Source organism: Leucoraja erinacea, chromosome 2 (genome assembly GCF_028641065.1).
Source record: "Leucoraja erinacea ecotype New England chromosome 2, Leri_hhj_1, whole genome shotgun sequence".
In the NCBI taxonomy this organism is placed as follows: Eukaryota; Metazoa; Chordata; class Chondrichthyes; order Rajiformes; family Rajidae; genus Leucoraja; species Leucoraja erinaceus.
Window position 1 is genome coordinate 83543317 of NC_073378.1, and position 16629 is coordinate 83559945.

Below are 16629 nucleotides of genomic sequence, written 5' to 3' on the forward strand. Positions count from 1 at the left end.
CCTTCCCATTCTGACCTTTCTGTCCTGGGCCTCCTCCATTGCTAGAGTGCAGCCAGAACAACACCACATATTTCACTTGGGTAGTTGATAACTATTATAGGAAATATGTTTTTAAGCTGGAAAGGGTGCAGAAAAAATTCACAAGGTGCCAGACCTCGAGGGCTTGAGCTGTAAGAGAGGTTGAGCAGGCTGAGACACTATTCCCTGGTGTGCAGGAGGATGAGGGTGAACTGTTAGAGGTGTACAAGATAATGAGAGAAATAGATAGGGTAAATGCAGTCTTTTATCCAGAGTTGAGAAATTGAAAACCTCAGGACATGGGTTTAAGGTGAGGAGGGAAAGATTTAATAGCAACCGGAGGGGCAACTATTTTTTATACAAAGGGCGGTAGGTGTATGGAACAAGTTGCCGGAGGAGATAGTTGAGACAGGTACTATCATAACATTTAAGAGACATTAAGAAAGGTACATGGATAGGTTAGGTTTAGAGAAATATGGGCCAAAGTAGGCAGGTTCAACAAATGTACAGTGCCCTCCATAATGTTTGGGACAAAGACCCATCATTTATTTATTTGCCCCCGTACTCCACAATTTGAGATATGTAATAGAAAATATCACATGTGGTTAAAGTGCACATTGTGAGATTTTATTAAAGGCCATTTTTATACATTTTCGTTTCACCATGAAGAAATTACAGCTGTGTTTATAGTCCCCCCCATTTCAGGGCACCACAATGTTTGGAACACTTGGCTTCACAGGCGCTTGTAATTGCTCAGGTGTGTTTAATTGCCTCCTTAATGCCCTCAGTATATCCTCCAGTCTTTCAGATTCAGATTCAGATTCAGATTCAATTTTAATTGTCATTGTCAGTGTACAGTACAGAGACAACGAAATGCATTTAGCATCTCCCTTGAAGAGCGACATAGCAAACGATTTGAATAAAAAATAAATAATAAGTGTCCGGGGGGGGGAGGGGGGTGATTGGCAGTCACCGAGGTACGTTGTTTAGTAGAGTGACAGCCGCCGGAAAGAAGCTGTTCCTCGACCTGCTGGTTCGGCAACGGAGAGACCTGTAGCGCCTCCCGGATGGTAGGAGGGTAAACAGTCCATGGTTGGGGTGAGAGCAGTCCTTGGCGATGCTGAGCGCCCTCCGCAGACAGCGCTTGCTTTGGACAGACTCAATGAAGGGGAGCGTGGATTCCATCACCTTTGGAAACTTTTATTGCTGTTTATAACATGAGGACCAAAGTTGTGCCAATGAAAGTCAAAGAGGCCATTATGAGACTGAGAAACAAGAATAAAACCGTTAGAGACATCTGCCAAAATCATTACTAAAGTCATTACCAAAATCAACTGTTTGGAACATCATTAAGAAGAAAGAGAGCACTGGTGAGCAAAGGGACTGCCAGGCCAAGAAAGACCTCCACAGCTGATGACAGAAAAATTATCTCTATATAAAGAAAAATCCTTAAACACCTGTCCGACAGATCAGAAACACTATTCAGGTGTGGATTTGTCAATGACCACTGTCCGCTGAGGACTTTGTAAACAGAAATACAGACATTGCAAGATGCAAACCACTGGTTAATTGTAAAAATAGGATGGTCCGGTTACAGTTTACCAAAAAGTACTTAAAAGAGCAAGGAAAAAAAGATTGTGCACAGATGAGATGAAGATTAACATATCAGATGATGGCAAGAGCACAGTATGGAGGAGAGGAACTGCCCAAGAACCAAAGCATACCACTTCATCTGCGAAACGCGATGGTGGGGGTGTTGTGGCCTAGGCGTGTATGGCTGCTGAAGGTACTGGCTCACTTATCTTCTTGATGAAACAACTGCTGATGGTAGTAGCATAATGAATTCTGAAGTGCGTAGATACATCCTATCTGTTCAAGTTCAAACAAATGCCTTAAAACTCATTGGCCGACAGTTCATTCAGCAAGACAATCATCCCAAACTTACTGCTAAAGCAACAAAGGAGATTTTCAAAGCTAAAAAATTGTCAATTCTTGAGTGGCCAAGTCAATCACCCGATCTGAACCCGATTTAGCATGCCTTTTGTATGCCGAAGAGAAAGCTGAATGGGGACTAGCCCCCAAATAAGCATAAGCTAAAGATTGCTGCAATACAGGCCTGGCAGAGCATCACCAGAGAAGGCACCCAGCAACTGGTGATATCCATAAATCGCAGACTTCAAGTAGTCATTGCATGCAAAGGATATGCAACAAAATACTAAACATGTCTACTTTCATTTACATGACATTACTATGTCCCAAACATTACGGTGCCCTGAAATGGGGGGACTATGTATAAACACTGCTGTAATATCTACATGGTGAAACCAAAATGTATAAAAATGGCCTTTATTAAAATCTGACAATGTGCACTTTAACCACGGGGGATTTTTTTTCTATTACAAATCTCTAATTGTGGAGTACAGAGGCAAATAAATAAATGATGGGTCTTTGTCCCAAACATTTTGGAGGGCACTGTAGATGGGACATATTGGTCAGTGTGGGCAAGTAGGGCCAAAGGGGCTGTTTAAATGTTGGATGACTCTATGACTGAGTTGAGGGTGGTGAACCTCTGGAATTGGCTGTCACGGAAGAATGCTGAGGGCAAATTTATGAAAATACAAAGGTGATAGATGGATTTCAAGACACAAAAGGCATCATGGGGAAGGGTCACAGAGTCCGTTTTGAATACACTTAATGTCTTGACCTCCTTTGCCTCTGCGGTTTGGGTATGCCAGTGGTTTGTCACATTCTGGATGAAAACATAACCCTGATTCTGGTTCTAAATATAGATCCCACATCTTGAGGCTGTGACCTGAGGTTATCAATAACCCCATGATCCTCCCTGCATCATGTTTCTTCAATTTACTAACTCCTATAGGTTTCTATGAGATCTCTCCATCTTCTCAATTGCAGTAAATGCAGGTATAATTGACCCAATTCGTCCCGGTCAGACCTGTAGTTTAGGAACTAGTCTACTACAACATAGCTATGTTGCACTCCCTTCATGCAAGAATATCCTGCAAGAATATCCTCAGATAAGGAGACCAAAACTTCACATAAAACTCCAGATGGGCTCTCACCAAAGCTGTGTGCAAATGCAGCAAGATATCCTTGTTCCTACACTCAGATCCTCTTGCAATGAAAGGGCAACACCTCACATTGATAAAGGCGAGCTTGAAGGAACAAATGGCCTCATCCACCTTGTTTCTACAATTTTGTCAAATAATATCACATATTAGAAACAGAATTAATAGATTCCTTGAAAAAGTCAATGGCATTACAGGTGCACAACCTTTTATCCGAAATTCCAAATAACGAAAAGCTCCGAATAGCGGACATTTTTTCAGTCCTTGAAAAAAGGTCCTTGAAGACGTTCACCGAGGGCGTCCCGCAGAGGTGACAGCGGAACCTCCGGTCGGTCCTCAAAGAAAGGGGAACTAAATCCCCATTCATAAAAGAGAAAGTGAGGGTATATTGCGCGGGAGGGTTAATAATTGACAATCTGCTGCTGCCTGCCCGCTGAGTTAAAAAGTTCCCATGGTAGTGCATGGGAACTTTTTAACTCAGCGGGCAGGCAGCAGCAGATTGTCACTCCCTTCAGTTTCACCCCACCTACACCCCTCTGCTTCCCGGCCATTCCCTCCCCTCTCCAGCTCCCCGCCCATTGCCCGGCGCGGGGGCTTTGCACTGTCTTCATGTCGGCGATGCCAGCAGGTCAGTGCCAGTCACCGGAGACGTCAGGACCAACGGGACACCGACCCCCAGGCCCACTGCAAGCACGGAGATCCCAGAGACTCACAGCCAGCAGCAACTCTAGCCCAGCCCCGCTCCAACTCCAGAGGAACCCGGATTGCGGATGAGGGGGCGCAGCTCGGGCTGTGAGCGAACTGCCACTTGTCGCAGTAGCGGCCCATCGGGGAGCGGGTTCCTGTTGGTCCTGACGTCTCCAGCCACCCCCCTGGACAGGAGCTGAGAGACGTCAGGACCACCAGAAGCCGTTCCCCGATGGGCCGCTAGGGCGTCAAGTGTCAGTTCGCCCACAGCCCAAGCTGTGCCCCCTCGTCGGGACACCAACCCCCAGGCCCACTGCAAGCACGGAGATCCCAGATCAGCAACTCCAGCTCAGCCCCGCTCCAACTCCAGAGGAACACGCTCCCCGTAGGGGCAGAAGCTGATGGTGTGCAAGGTACGTCTTGTTCTTGGGGTGGCGCAGCTCGGGCTGTGGGCGAACTGTCACTTGTCGCCATAGCGGCCCATCGGGAAGCGGATTCCTCTGGAGTTGGAGGGACAGGGAGACAGCGGCTTTTGAGAATGGTGGGCAATCACTTCCAAAGTTCTGCCCACACAGTCAGTACACCTCTCCTACACTTGTCTCTCGCACTAAGATCATCTCGCAGAGAATGATCCCAGCCTAACCCTCCCTATTCTCTCCTATTCTGCAAGAAAAAACTACATTGAAGACTCAAACTCGCGATCGAGTAACTGCCGGGATCGAGGCGCAAACTCGCGACCTTGCGGATATGAGCCAAGCACTCTACCACTGAGCCAGCCGTTAAAATCTACGCTAAAAATCTTCCATTCCGAAAGCCGAAAAATTCCGAATTACGAAAAGTGGCTGGTCCCAAGGCTTTCAGATAAAAGGTTGTGCACCTGTACTTAGGAATAGAAAAATGGTCTGCAAAAGATTCCTGACCTTTGCTGAATAAAAACCATAGGGACCAAACCAGGGCAAACTGGATAAGGCAAAGGACTTGGAAGAGGTTTAGTCAACCATTTGAAAGATCGCAAATATGTTGGGAAGGGTCAAGTTGAGATAGTTGAATGAAGTCATTTGCAACTTCATGGCCGCTTCAGTGCCATTGCATTTCCAGAAGACTGCCTGACAGGATTCAAACATTGAGCTGAAGAGCCTATATGGTTTTGCCTGAAGGTTCAAATGAAACTCCAGGCAAAACTTGATTCATACATCAAATGTATATTATTTCAACAAAAGGAGAATCTGTCAATGTAATTTGATGTAAGTTTGAATACAACTGCAGGTAAAATAAGCTTAATATTTGCTAATTGACAAAAATACCCTGAAACCAACAAGTTTTCAGCATTTTGCATTGTCTCAAAAACAACAATATCAACACTGAAATTAACTGAGAGTATACACTTTTGCCCAGTTTTACATTCCAAGTTTATGAAGAGATTCAGACAAAAACAAAGCCTAAATGTTGACTGTGTATTTACTTAATAGAGCACTATACTCTGCATTTTTACCTAATGTACCTATTTTGTTTAACAGTTAAGCTATGTGGCTTAAGTGATGTAATGATCATCTAAAAAAATCTAGAAAGCTTCAGAGCACCAGGAATGAATGACCCATAATGTCCTTAAGTAGTTTACCAGGAACCATCTCCATTGAGACCACATGAAATTGCAGAGAGTTGTGCACATAGCTCAGACCATCACACAAAGCGACCTCCCTTCCATTGACTCCATCTACACTTCACACTACCTCAGCAAAGCCCCTAGCATAATTGAGGACCAGTCTCACCCTGGTCACTCCCTCTGCTCCCCTCTCCTGAGGCAAGATGTAGAGATTTGAAGATGCATACTTCCAGACTTGGGAACAGTTTCTTCCCAGCTGTTATCAGGCAAGTGAACGGTCCTCTCATCATCTAGAGTGTGGTCCTGACCTCCCATTTACCTACGAGCTATCTTTAGTCGAACGTTATCTTGCACTAAATGTTGCACCCTTTATCCTTTATCTGTGCATTGTGGATGACTTGATTGTAATCATGTATAGTATTTTCTTGAACTGGTCAGCAGAGAAACAAAGGCGTTTTAATGTTACTCGGTTCACATGCAATTAATAACAAACTAAACTGTTCTAATGCACCATTTCCACACAATGCTTCCTGGCCAAATTGTTTCCCATTGCTTTGAACGGCAGGGTTCTCAATCATTTTGGTTACATTTTTCAAATTTCTGCTTTTACCCTCCCATTTCCTATCCACGAGGAGGATAGGGTTCCTTCCATTCTGACCATAGCTTTCCACATTCAGTGTTCCTAATATCATCTCGTTTACTTAAGGGAAACCAAATGTAGATCTACTCTGTCCAACAAATTCCCCGAGGATATATCTAGAAACAACACGTCAGCCACATTCCAAACTTCTGGGTTCAACAATGCATTCATATGATCAGATAGTCCAGCCATGTGTCTCACACTTTTCTACAAATTTTATTCACCTCTTTTTACACCTTCCCAGGCAACCTCCATTAGCCTGCTACATGATAAATTCTGTCATTCAATCTCTTCTGCCTTTTAAAAAAAATCTGGTTGCCAATTTTGTTCTCTTTACCTCGCTATTGGATCTGCAACAAAATATATGCTGACTCCAATGAAAAGTTACTGGTTTTTTTAGAACCAGGAATTTTCTTTTCCTGTGCTGCCCAACCTGATAAACATTTCTAGCATTTTCTGTTGTAACTTCAGATTTCCACCATCTGTTGTAATTTGTTATAAATTTGACATTGACTCAAACAATGGAGTGTTGGAGTGCCGAGGTAAGATCCTTCAAAAGTTTATAAAATTATGAGCATCATAGATAAGCTGGATAGTCAGAACCATTTTCCAAGGATGCAAATGTCAAGAACTAGAGGGCATAGGTTGGAAGTCATAGAGCGAAAATTTAAGAGATATTTGGGGCAAATGTTTTTTCCCCCACAAAGAATGGTGGATACCTGAAATGTTGTGTGATGGTGGTAAAAACAGATACAATAGTGGCATTCAAAATGTTTTAGGATAGGCACCTGAATTTGCAGGTAATGGATGGATATGGATCAAGTGCAGGCAAAAGGTATTAGTTTAGTTTGGCATTGCATTCAACACAGACATTGGGGGTCAAAGGGACTGATTGTTTTATGTTCCAATTGTGCCTTTTGTAATTTTATGTACTTTTCTCAGGTCATCCATTCATCTCTGGTCCAGAAAAAGCAATTTTAAAAGTTTGTACAATGGGGCGGCATGGTTGTCCGGCAGTAGAGTTGCTGCCTTACAGCGCTTGCAGCGCCTGAAACCTGGGTATGCAAATCCATTTCACATGTATGCAAATCCTATCCAATAGGAATTTTCGCCAATAATTTATCTACCACTGATGTAAGACTAACCAGCCTATACTTTCCTGGTTTGTCCCTGGTGCTCATCTTAAACAAAGGATCAACTGTGGTTATTCTCCAGTCTGCTGGGACCTCACCTATGGCTAAGAAAAGGATACAAAGGCAACAGCAATGTCCTCTGCTGCCTCTGTCAATAACCTGTGATAGATCCCATGGGGCCTTGGGAACTTATCCACTGTAATGTACTTGAAAGAAATCCAACACCACCTTGTTCTTTATATCACTGGGCACTCAAATATTAGCAGACCTATGTAAGATTCCTCCATGTTCTTCTCTTGGTGAGTACCGATGGAAGTACTCATTTAATGTCTTACACGGTTCCTCCAAGTTCCGGCATAGATTTCCTCCTTTGTCCTTGAGTGGTCCTAACATTTATCCTCGTTATAACTGTATATGTAAAAGGGCTTGGGATTCGCCTTAATCCTACACATCAAGGACATTTCATGGCCCCTTTAACCATATTTAAGTTCTGTCCTGCTTCCTTTATATTCCTCTTGGACCCTGTCTGACTTCAGGATCCTTAACCTTTTGTTGAGGATCTTTTGTATGTTAAGAATCTTTCACATGTTTTCTTTTCCTTTTAGACTAAATTTATAACATCTTTTGGTTCCCAAATCTTGTCATCCTTGTCTTACTTGCTCACAGAAATATGTTGGCCCTGAATTCTCACGTTGATCTTTAAATGACTCCCACATATCAGACACAGATTTACCCAGTAACAGCCGCTTCCAATCTACACTCCCCAGTTCCTGCTTAAATCTGTTATATATCTAGCCTTCCCCCATTTTACCACTTTCCTCCAAGCTCCTGTTTACAGAATTATGATAACTGTCCCCAAAATGCTCTCCTACTGAATCTGCGATGACCTTACCTGGGAAGGTCTAGTATGGCCCCTTCCCTATTGGACTTTAGGGTTTTGTGCAGTATTTCACGAAACCCTCCTAAATGCACTAAGAAAATTCTGCCCCATCTAAGTATCTGGCACTAAGTCCATGTCAATATTGGGAAATTAAGAACACCTTCTTCAATATCCCGGTTTTCAAATCTTTCCCTTATCTGCCCTATCTCTATCTTTCTCTATCTTCCATAGTCCAACATCATAGTGATTGCACTTTTCATATTTTTGAACTCTACCCACTAGATGAGCTCTAAAGTATGTCCTCTCTAAAGTGCCACAGTGATGTTCTCCCTGATCTGTGGTGTTACTCCCACACCTCTTTTACATTCTTCTCTGTCTCGCATTGGAAACATCTAAACCTTGGAATATTTTAGGATTAAGGTTGTGTGTGGCAGGATAGTTTTAACATTTGACTTCAGAAAATCACTATGATAATTTGATTATGCTATTCCAAAATGTTGAAGACAATTTTTCATTTAAAACAGATGTATTGTTCAACACAATTCGGTGATTCTTTTTTAGCAGGCATTGAATGTTATGCTTATGTAAAACTGTACTTTGGAGCAGCACTAATTAAATGAACAAGACATCCAAGTACAGCATACAAACAAAAGAACTGTAAAGAGACTTACACCTGACTTTTGTAAATTCAAGGCAATTGTAGTAAGTGTTTAAGACAGGCATCTTTATTATTCCCTTACGAAGTCAGCCGTAAAAATAATAACTCTAAAGAGTCAAATCAGGATTAGACATTTAGTTACATTTAACAATTTTATATTGGTGCAATAAAATATGTCATCATTTTAACCACGTGGAGTTGTAAACCCTTGACTCTCAACTCTAGCCAAACATCTGTCAGTACAGCATGAGTCAGTATTGCAGTTGCTCCGCTTACAACCCACAAACTATTAATCAAGCCAGTTTTATGTTGTAACATTTATCCCACTTTGTTGTGCTATAATGATTTGAGCTTACTCGTCATAAATTGCACATGGTAGCCAGCTGACATTTTTTTTTGCAAAGCTACTTACATTGTTAATTTAAGACCAGTAATATTGAATTACTTGCTCCACTACAAAAACCATGTATTTAAATAAAGAGCATAACCCTCTGACATAAGTAAATGTCTCCATTTGTGGATAATTAGGGAAATATTGTAAACATTTCTATAAATTCATTTTACCCACCCTCAGTGGTTACAATGTTTTCACTTGTTTGTTGTAAATGATCCAAGACTTTTGGACACTTTCTTCAATGTAATTTTTGAGTACACAGTGAAATTAATAGTTAAAGTAAAATAAGCTACTCAAACATTTCAAGATAACAACATTGAACAAAAGATAATGTTAGTTACGAGGCTTTGAAACAAAATTTATGTAGTCATAAATTTATATTTACCTTAACTGGTTTGCCATACAAATTAGAATCAATGCTTCAAAAAAATCCCCAACCTCATATTCTAGTTAAATACATTTAGTCTTAAGAAATGCAATCACTGAATTTCAGCTTTCAATTCGTCAATCTGATTGGCTAGTTTACCAAACTGCTGCTCTGTCATTACGTTCTTAACCTATCGAGAGTCATAGATACTTGTATAGAGATTGATCCAACATCTACAGCTGATAGATAACAGACCATTGCCCGTAGGTTCACACAAGCATTTGCTGACCTCAAACTGTGACCCTCATACCAGTGGCCACAGGCTGCAGGTCATGACCTCTTCAAGTGGTATCTTGGGAGAAAAGTCAATTTAACTGGAGGATCAAGAAAAATCTATTGTACAATCTGGATCCAAATCACTATTCACTCATTTTAACTTGAAAGTGTAAAACATATAAAGGGAAGAGGTTACTCACAGAATTTTCATTTTTTTAAAGACCTTTTTACGGCAAATAATACTGTAGAGAATTAACAACCAAACATGATAATGATCACAACTAAAATTGTAGCCAAAAGCACTTTGTATTGCACTTATGCCTTAAATTAAGAAGAAAGTCCCAATGCATTTAACAATTGGCAGGCAAAAGATTTATCAATAATCACCTGTAAAGTGCAAAGATCTATAAAAATACATAACACTTCATTTATTTACACTGCTGTGAGACAGATCGCCATTATAACAAAGGAACTGGTTTCTTTCAGCACATAAAAGGACATAAGTATTTTCACTGCTCTCATTAATTGTTTATTTCTGATTTACCTTACAACCAAAAAATGTATAAAAGGAAAAGTAACATAATACTAAAAATAACTTACAATTGATTACAATTTACCTTCTCAATCAATTGCTCAAATTTTGCATTGGTTAATGTTTGACCAGCAGAGGGAGCAATTATACCCACCCAACCTAACCATCAAAGCAAATTGTAATAAGTTCGCAACAACCAACCTGATCTCCCGGTGGCTCAGCATTTCAACTTCCCCTCCCATTCCGAATCTGACCTTTCTGTCCTGGACCTCCGTCATTGCCAGAGTGCGGCCCAGCACAAATTGGAGGAACAGCACCTCATATTTTGCTTAGGTAGTTTACAGCCCAGCGGAATGAACATTGACTTCTCCAATTTCAGATAGTCCCTTGCTTTCTCCCTCCTTCCCCTCTCCATTCCCAGCTCTCCCACAAGCCTACTGTCTCCGCCTCTTCCTTCCTCTCCCCCCCCCCCCCCCCCCCCCATCAGTCTGAAGAAGAAGGGTCTCGACCGGAAACACCGCCTATTCCTTCTCTCCAAAGATGCTGCCTCACCCGCTGAGTTTCTCTAGCATTTTTGTCTACCTTCAGCAAATTTGAATATTGTTCTCATTCAGAACAAACCTCATCAATTCACATCCAATAAATGAATAAAGTAAAACATCAGGAGGAAATTGCTAATACCTCTTCACTAGTTCCAACAAACTCTGAAGCGACATTGTTTTAATTCTTCTCCACAGTTCTTTCTATATAACTGTTTACATTTTCTGATACCTAAGATATTGATCTACCTCACTTTAGGGCTTTCGATGTCCTAACAACACAGTTTAAACTAAAACCCTAATTCTACTTTCATTCATTCAATTTAAGCCTCGTAAAAAATACCTTATAATTTTGTACATATCTATTAACATTCTCTAATAGATTGAAAAATCCACATTTTCTTCAAAATATGCTTTTCCTGCAAATTTATTTTGTGCACTTTTCATAACTTTGCCATCCACACTAAATAAAAATCCAAAATGTCTTCAAAATATGATGCTTTTTGTACAAATATCTTTGTGCACTTTCCATCAATTTGCCATCCACAATAGGAGTCACCAGGAATCAGGAATCAAAGCAATCAACTCTGTGTGGAGCCACTGGAGTTGGGAAAGGTCCTCAAGGAGTATTTATCTTCTGTATTTACCGACGTGCATTTCTCCTCTATATCTACCAAGGACGGAGGAACTTGGGGCAGTCAATGGAATTATCTTGAGAGCAGTCAGTGTTATGGTCAAAGCGGTGCTGAGGTACTATCATGTATGAAAGTAGACAAATTTCCAGGGCCTGATCATATATATCTGAGGACATTGTGGGAAACTAGAAAGGAAATTGAGGGAGCCTTGGTTGAAATTTATGAGTCGTCTTTAAATACAGGAGAGGTGCTGGAAGACCGGATGGTGCCAAATGTTGTGCCTTTATTTAGAATGGCTGCAGGGAAAATGCTTGGAACTATAGGCCAGTGAGTTTAACATCTGTAGTTGGAAAGTTATTAGAGAGTATTCTGAGGGATAGTATATACAGGCATTTAGAAGGACACGAGCTGATTAGGGACTAGAAAATTGGCTTCATGGAAAGAAGCAGAGGGTGATGGCGGAAGATTGCTTCTCGGACTGGAAGCCTGAGACTGGTAGTGTTCCTCAGGGTTCAATAGAAAATAGACAATAGGTGCAGGAGTAGGCTATTAGGCCCTTCGACCCAGCACATTCAATGTGATCATGGCTGATCATCCACAATCAGTGCCCCGTTCCTGCCTCCTCACTATATCCCTGACTCTGCTGTCTTTAAGAGCCCTATCAAGCTCTCTCTTCAAAGTATCCAGAGAAATGGCCTCCACCATCCTCTGAGGCAGAGAATTCCGCAGACTCACAGCTCTTTGTGTGAAAAAGTGTTTCTTCATCTCCGTTCTAAATGCCCTACCCCTTATTCTTAAACTGTGGCCCCTGGTTCTGGACTCCCCCCACATCGGGAACATGTTTCCTGCCTCTAGCATGTCCAAACCTTTAATAATCTTATATGTTTCAATAAGATATCCTCTCATCCTTCTAAATTCCAGAGTATACAAGCCCAACCACTCCATTCTCTCAGCATACGACAGTCCCGCCATCCCTGGAATTAACCTTGTAAACCTATTCTGCACTCCCTCAATAGCAAGAATGTCCTTCCTCAAATTAGGGGACCAAAACTGCACACAATACTCCAGATGTGGTCTCACTAGAGCCCTGTACACAGCAGAAGGACCTCTTTGCTCCTATACTCAATTCCTCTTGTTATGAAGGCCAATATGCCATTCGCTTTCTTCACTGCCTGCTGTACCAGCATGCTTACTTTCATTAACCAATGAACAAGGACCCCCAGATCCCACTGTGCTTCCCATTTTCCCAACAACACCATTTAGATAATAATTTGCCTTCCTGTTTTTGCTACGAAAGTGGATAACCGCACATTTATCAACATTAAACTGCATCTGCCATGCATCTGCCCACTCACCCAACCTGTCCAAGTCACCCTGCATTCTCATGGCATCCTCCTCACAGTTCACACTGCCACCCAGCTTTGTGTCATCTGCAAATTTGCTAATGTTAATTTGAATCCCTTCATCCAAATCATTGATGTATATTGTAAATAGCTGTGGTCCCAGCACCGAGCCTTGCGGTACACCACTAGTCACTGCCTGCCATTCTGAAAGGGACCCGTTAATCCCTACTCTTTGTTTCCTGTCTGCCAACCAATTTTCTATCCATGTCAGCACTCTACCCCCAATACCATGTGCCCCAATTTTGCCCACTAATCTCCTATGTGGGAGCTTATCAAATGGTTTCTGAAAGTCCAGATACACTACATCCACTGGCTCTCCCTTGTACATTTTCCCGTTACATCCTCAAAAATTGTCAGAAGATTAGTCAAGCATGATTTCCCCTTCGTAAATCCATGCTGACTCGGACCGATCTTGTTGTTGCTATCCAAATGTGCCGCTATTTCATCTCTTATGATTGACAGTTTAACATGATTAACCCGAGTGCTCATTAAACAATAAGTAAAGTTACAAGTGTGTCAGACTTAACTTCTTTACACAACCCACCACCGATGTCAGGTTAACTGGTCTATAATTCCCTGTTTTCTCTCTCCCGCCTTTCTTAAAAAGTGGGATAACATTAGCTACCCTCCAATCCACAGGTACTGATCCTGAATCTATAGAACATTGGAAAATGATCACCACTGCATGCACAATTTCTTAAGAGCCACTTCCTTAAGTACCCTGGGATGTACACCATCAGCCCTGGGGATTTATCAGCCTTCAGTCCCATCAGTCTACCCAACACCATTTCTTGTCTAATGTGGATTTCCTTCAGTTACTCCGTCACCCCAGATCCTTTGGCGACTAGTACATCAGGAAGACTGTTTAATGTATTGAAGACGGATCCAAAGTATCTGTTAAATTCATCTGCCATTTCCCTGTTCCCCATAGTAAATTCACCTTTTTCAGTCTTCAAGGGTCCAACTTTGGTCATAACTATTTTTTTCCTCTTCACATACCTTAAGAAGCTTTACAATGATACCTAAAGAAGATTTACATGGATGTTGCCAGGACAAGAGGGTCTGAGCTATAGGCAGAGGTTGAGTGGGCTGGGACTCAATTCCTAGTAGCGCAGCAGGATGAGGGGTGATCTTATAGAGGTGTATAAAAGAGGAATAGATCGGATAGATGCACAGAGTCTCTTGCCCAGAGTAGATGAATCGAGGACCAGAGGACATAGGTTTAAGGTGAAGGGGAAAAGATTTAATAGGAATCTGAGGGGTAACCTTTTCACACAAAAGGTGGTGGATGTAGTTGATGCAGGGACTATCCCGCCATTTAAGAAACAGTTAGACAAGATCGGACAGGTTTGGAGGGATATGGACGAAATGCTGGCAGGTGGGACTAGTGTAGCTGGGACATGTTGGTTGGAGTGGGCAAGTTGGGCCGCAGAGCCTGTTTCCACACTGGATCACTCTACGACTCTGACACTAAACTAGAATTTCCAAAATTAGACTAATACTATGTGCAGTGTAGTTCATAATAAGTTTAAGTTTACACATCAGTAATTGCATTTTTTGTAAACAATGACTACAACTCTCACTGAGGAAGATTAACTTGGCAGGTGCAGTTGAAATATTACATGGCAGAATAATCTGCACAAAGGTCCAAAGTGGCCCATTTCACTCTACATTGTTAAATAGTGTGCTGTACGATTGTGTTTCTGAAAAAATACATGCACTCTTGCACTTGAACAATTAGGAACTGGACAATATATGGAGTGACTCATAGAAACCTCAAGGAATGAGGTAGGATAGTACACATACATTTTGAAGAAAAATACAGCCTGATAACAGTTACATGAAATAAGTTTAAATGAGCCTTAAAAAAATTTTAAGTTTAAAAATTACCTCTCTCTTGGAACTCCTGGGGATAGCTGAAAAAGAGATAGCGTTTTTCGATAAATAAATCGGGAAACAAATATATTTCTATAATGTGAATAAATATTTATTTTTCCTGCATGCCTGTTTTCTAAATTTGGTCAAAAAGTAATTGAACTGAAACATCGATTTTGTTTCTCTCCCCATAGCTACTCCCTGAGTTTTTCAAAACATTTCCTGTTTATTTCATATTTAAACTATTTGGAGAGCTTTGCTTTATTTTCTCTTGTAATTTCATACTGGGTTGTTCTTCTCAACCAGTGGTTTCACCACATATTTTGCAAATTACTTCTCCCATTCATTAAAACTAAAAAAAACACATTATACTTGCATCTGTTACCAATTTACTTGGACTAAACTGAATTCTACTTCAATTTCAAATACATCTTTTCTGCAATTGTGCAGATGGGTTTCCACGTTATAAAAACCATATTTGATAATTAAAATTACAGAAAGGCAAATTGGATAGTGTTTTTTTAATTAATTTTACAGCATATTCAAAATAACTGTGTAATAACTATTATATCTAATCATACTAAACCATGAAGGGCCCAGCAAAATTAGCTCCTATCAAATTCCCCTTCCAATTTAACAAGAAAACTCATTCTCCAAGCCTTGGGTTAATTATGACTTATTTTATATTCACAAGAACAAAAGAAAATAGCAACCTCATGTCTGTCCCACCATTCAATATAATCATGACTGATCGACCCAAACTCCTGGTGTGCCAGATTCCTATTGCCCTCAATTTCCCGATTATTCAAAAATGTATCCACCTACACTTTAAACATTTCTAATAAACCAGCCTCCGCAACTTTCTGTGCTGAGAATTCCAAACATCCACCACTGTGGGCACCCTGAGGGAGTTCCGGGACCGCTGGGCTCCGCAGGGTGTTGAATGTATCCTCAATAAGGATTGTATCATAATTGTATAATAGTTTATTATGGATATATGTTTGTATTGTATTTATGGTGGTGGGTTCTGGCTTTTTTTATTGTAGTGTAAATATTATTTTTTAATAATTGAATACATTTTTTGATTTAAAAAAAAACAAACAAAAAAAAAAAACATCCACCACTGTGTGTGCAATATATTTCTATATATTTTGGTTTAAATGACCAGCCCTCTATCTTTAAGCTATGTCCCCTTATTCAAGATTCTTCCCCTGGAGAGTTTTTGAAGAACAAGATTAGTACAGGTGCACAACCTTTTATCCGAAGATCCAAATAACGAAAACCTCTGAATAGCAGACATTTTTTCAGTCCTTCAAGAAAGGTCCTTGAAAACGTTCAACCGAGGGCGGCCCGCAGAGGTGACAGCAGAACCTCCGGTCGGTCCTCGAAGAAAGGGGAACTAAATCCCCATTCATAAAAGAGAAGGTGAGGGTATATTGCGCGGGAGGGTTAATAATTGACAATATGCTGCTGTCTGTCCGCTGAGTTAAAAAGTTCCCACGGTAGACTCACGATACACAGTCTTGCGTGGGAACTTTTTAACTCAGCGAGCAGCGAGCAGCAGATTGTCGCTCCCTTCAGTTTCACCCCACCTACACCCCTCTGCTTCCCGGCCATGTGTGTGACCCCTTCCCTCCCCTCTCCAGCTCCCCGCCCATTGCACCGGCGTGGGGGCTTTGCACTGTCTTCAAGTCGGCGATGCCAGCATACAGTGCCAGTCACCGGACACGTCAGGACCAACGGGACACCGACCCCCAGGCCCACTGCAAGCACGGAGATCCCAGATCAGCAACTCTAGCCCAGCCCCGCTCCAACTCCAGAGGAACACGCTCCCCGTAGGGGCAGAAGCTGATGGTGTGCAAGGTACGTCTTGTCTTGGGGTCGCGCAGCTCGGGCTGTGGGC

The 16629-nt window shown here is 41.5% G+C and overlaps 1 protein-coding gene across 1 annotated transcript in view; it reads right to left on the minus strand.

The window, feature by feature from the left end:
* skap2 (src kinase associated phosphoprotein 2) overlaps positions 1-16629 on the minus strand; it is a 240483-nt gene that overhangs the window by 198590 nt on the left and 25264 nt on the right. Inside the window, exon 3 of the mRNA XM_055659744.1 lies at positions 14742-14767. Within this exon, the coding sequence (XP_055515719.1) occupies positions 14742-14767 (26 nt within the window). The remainder of the gene's footprint in view (positions 1-14741; positions 14768-16629) is intronic.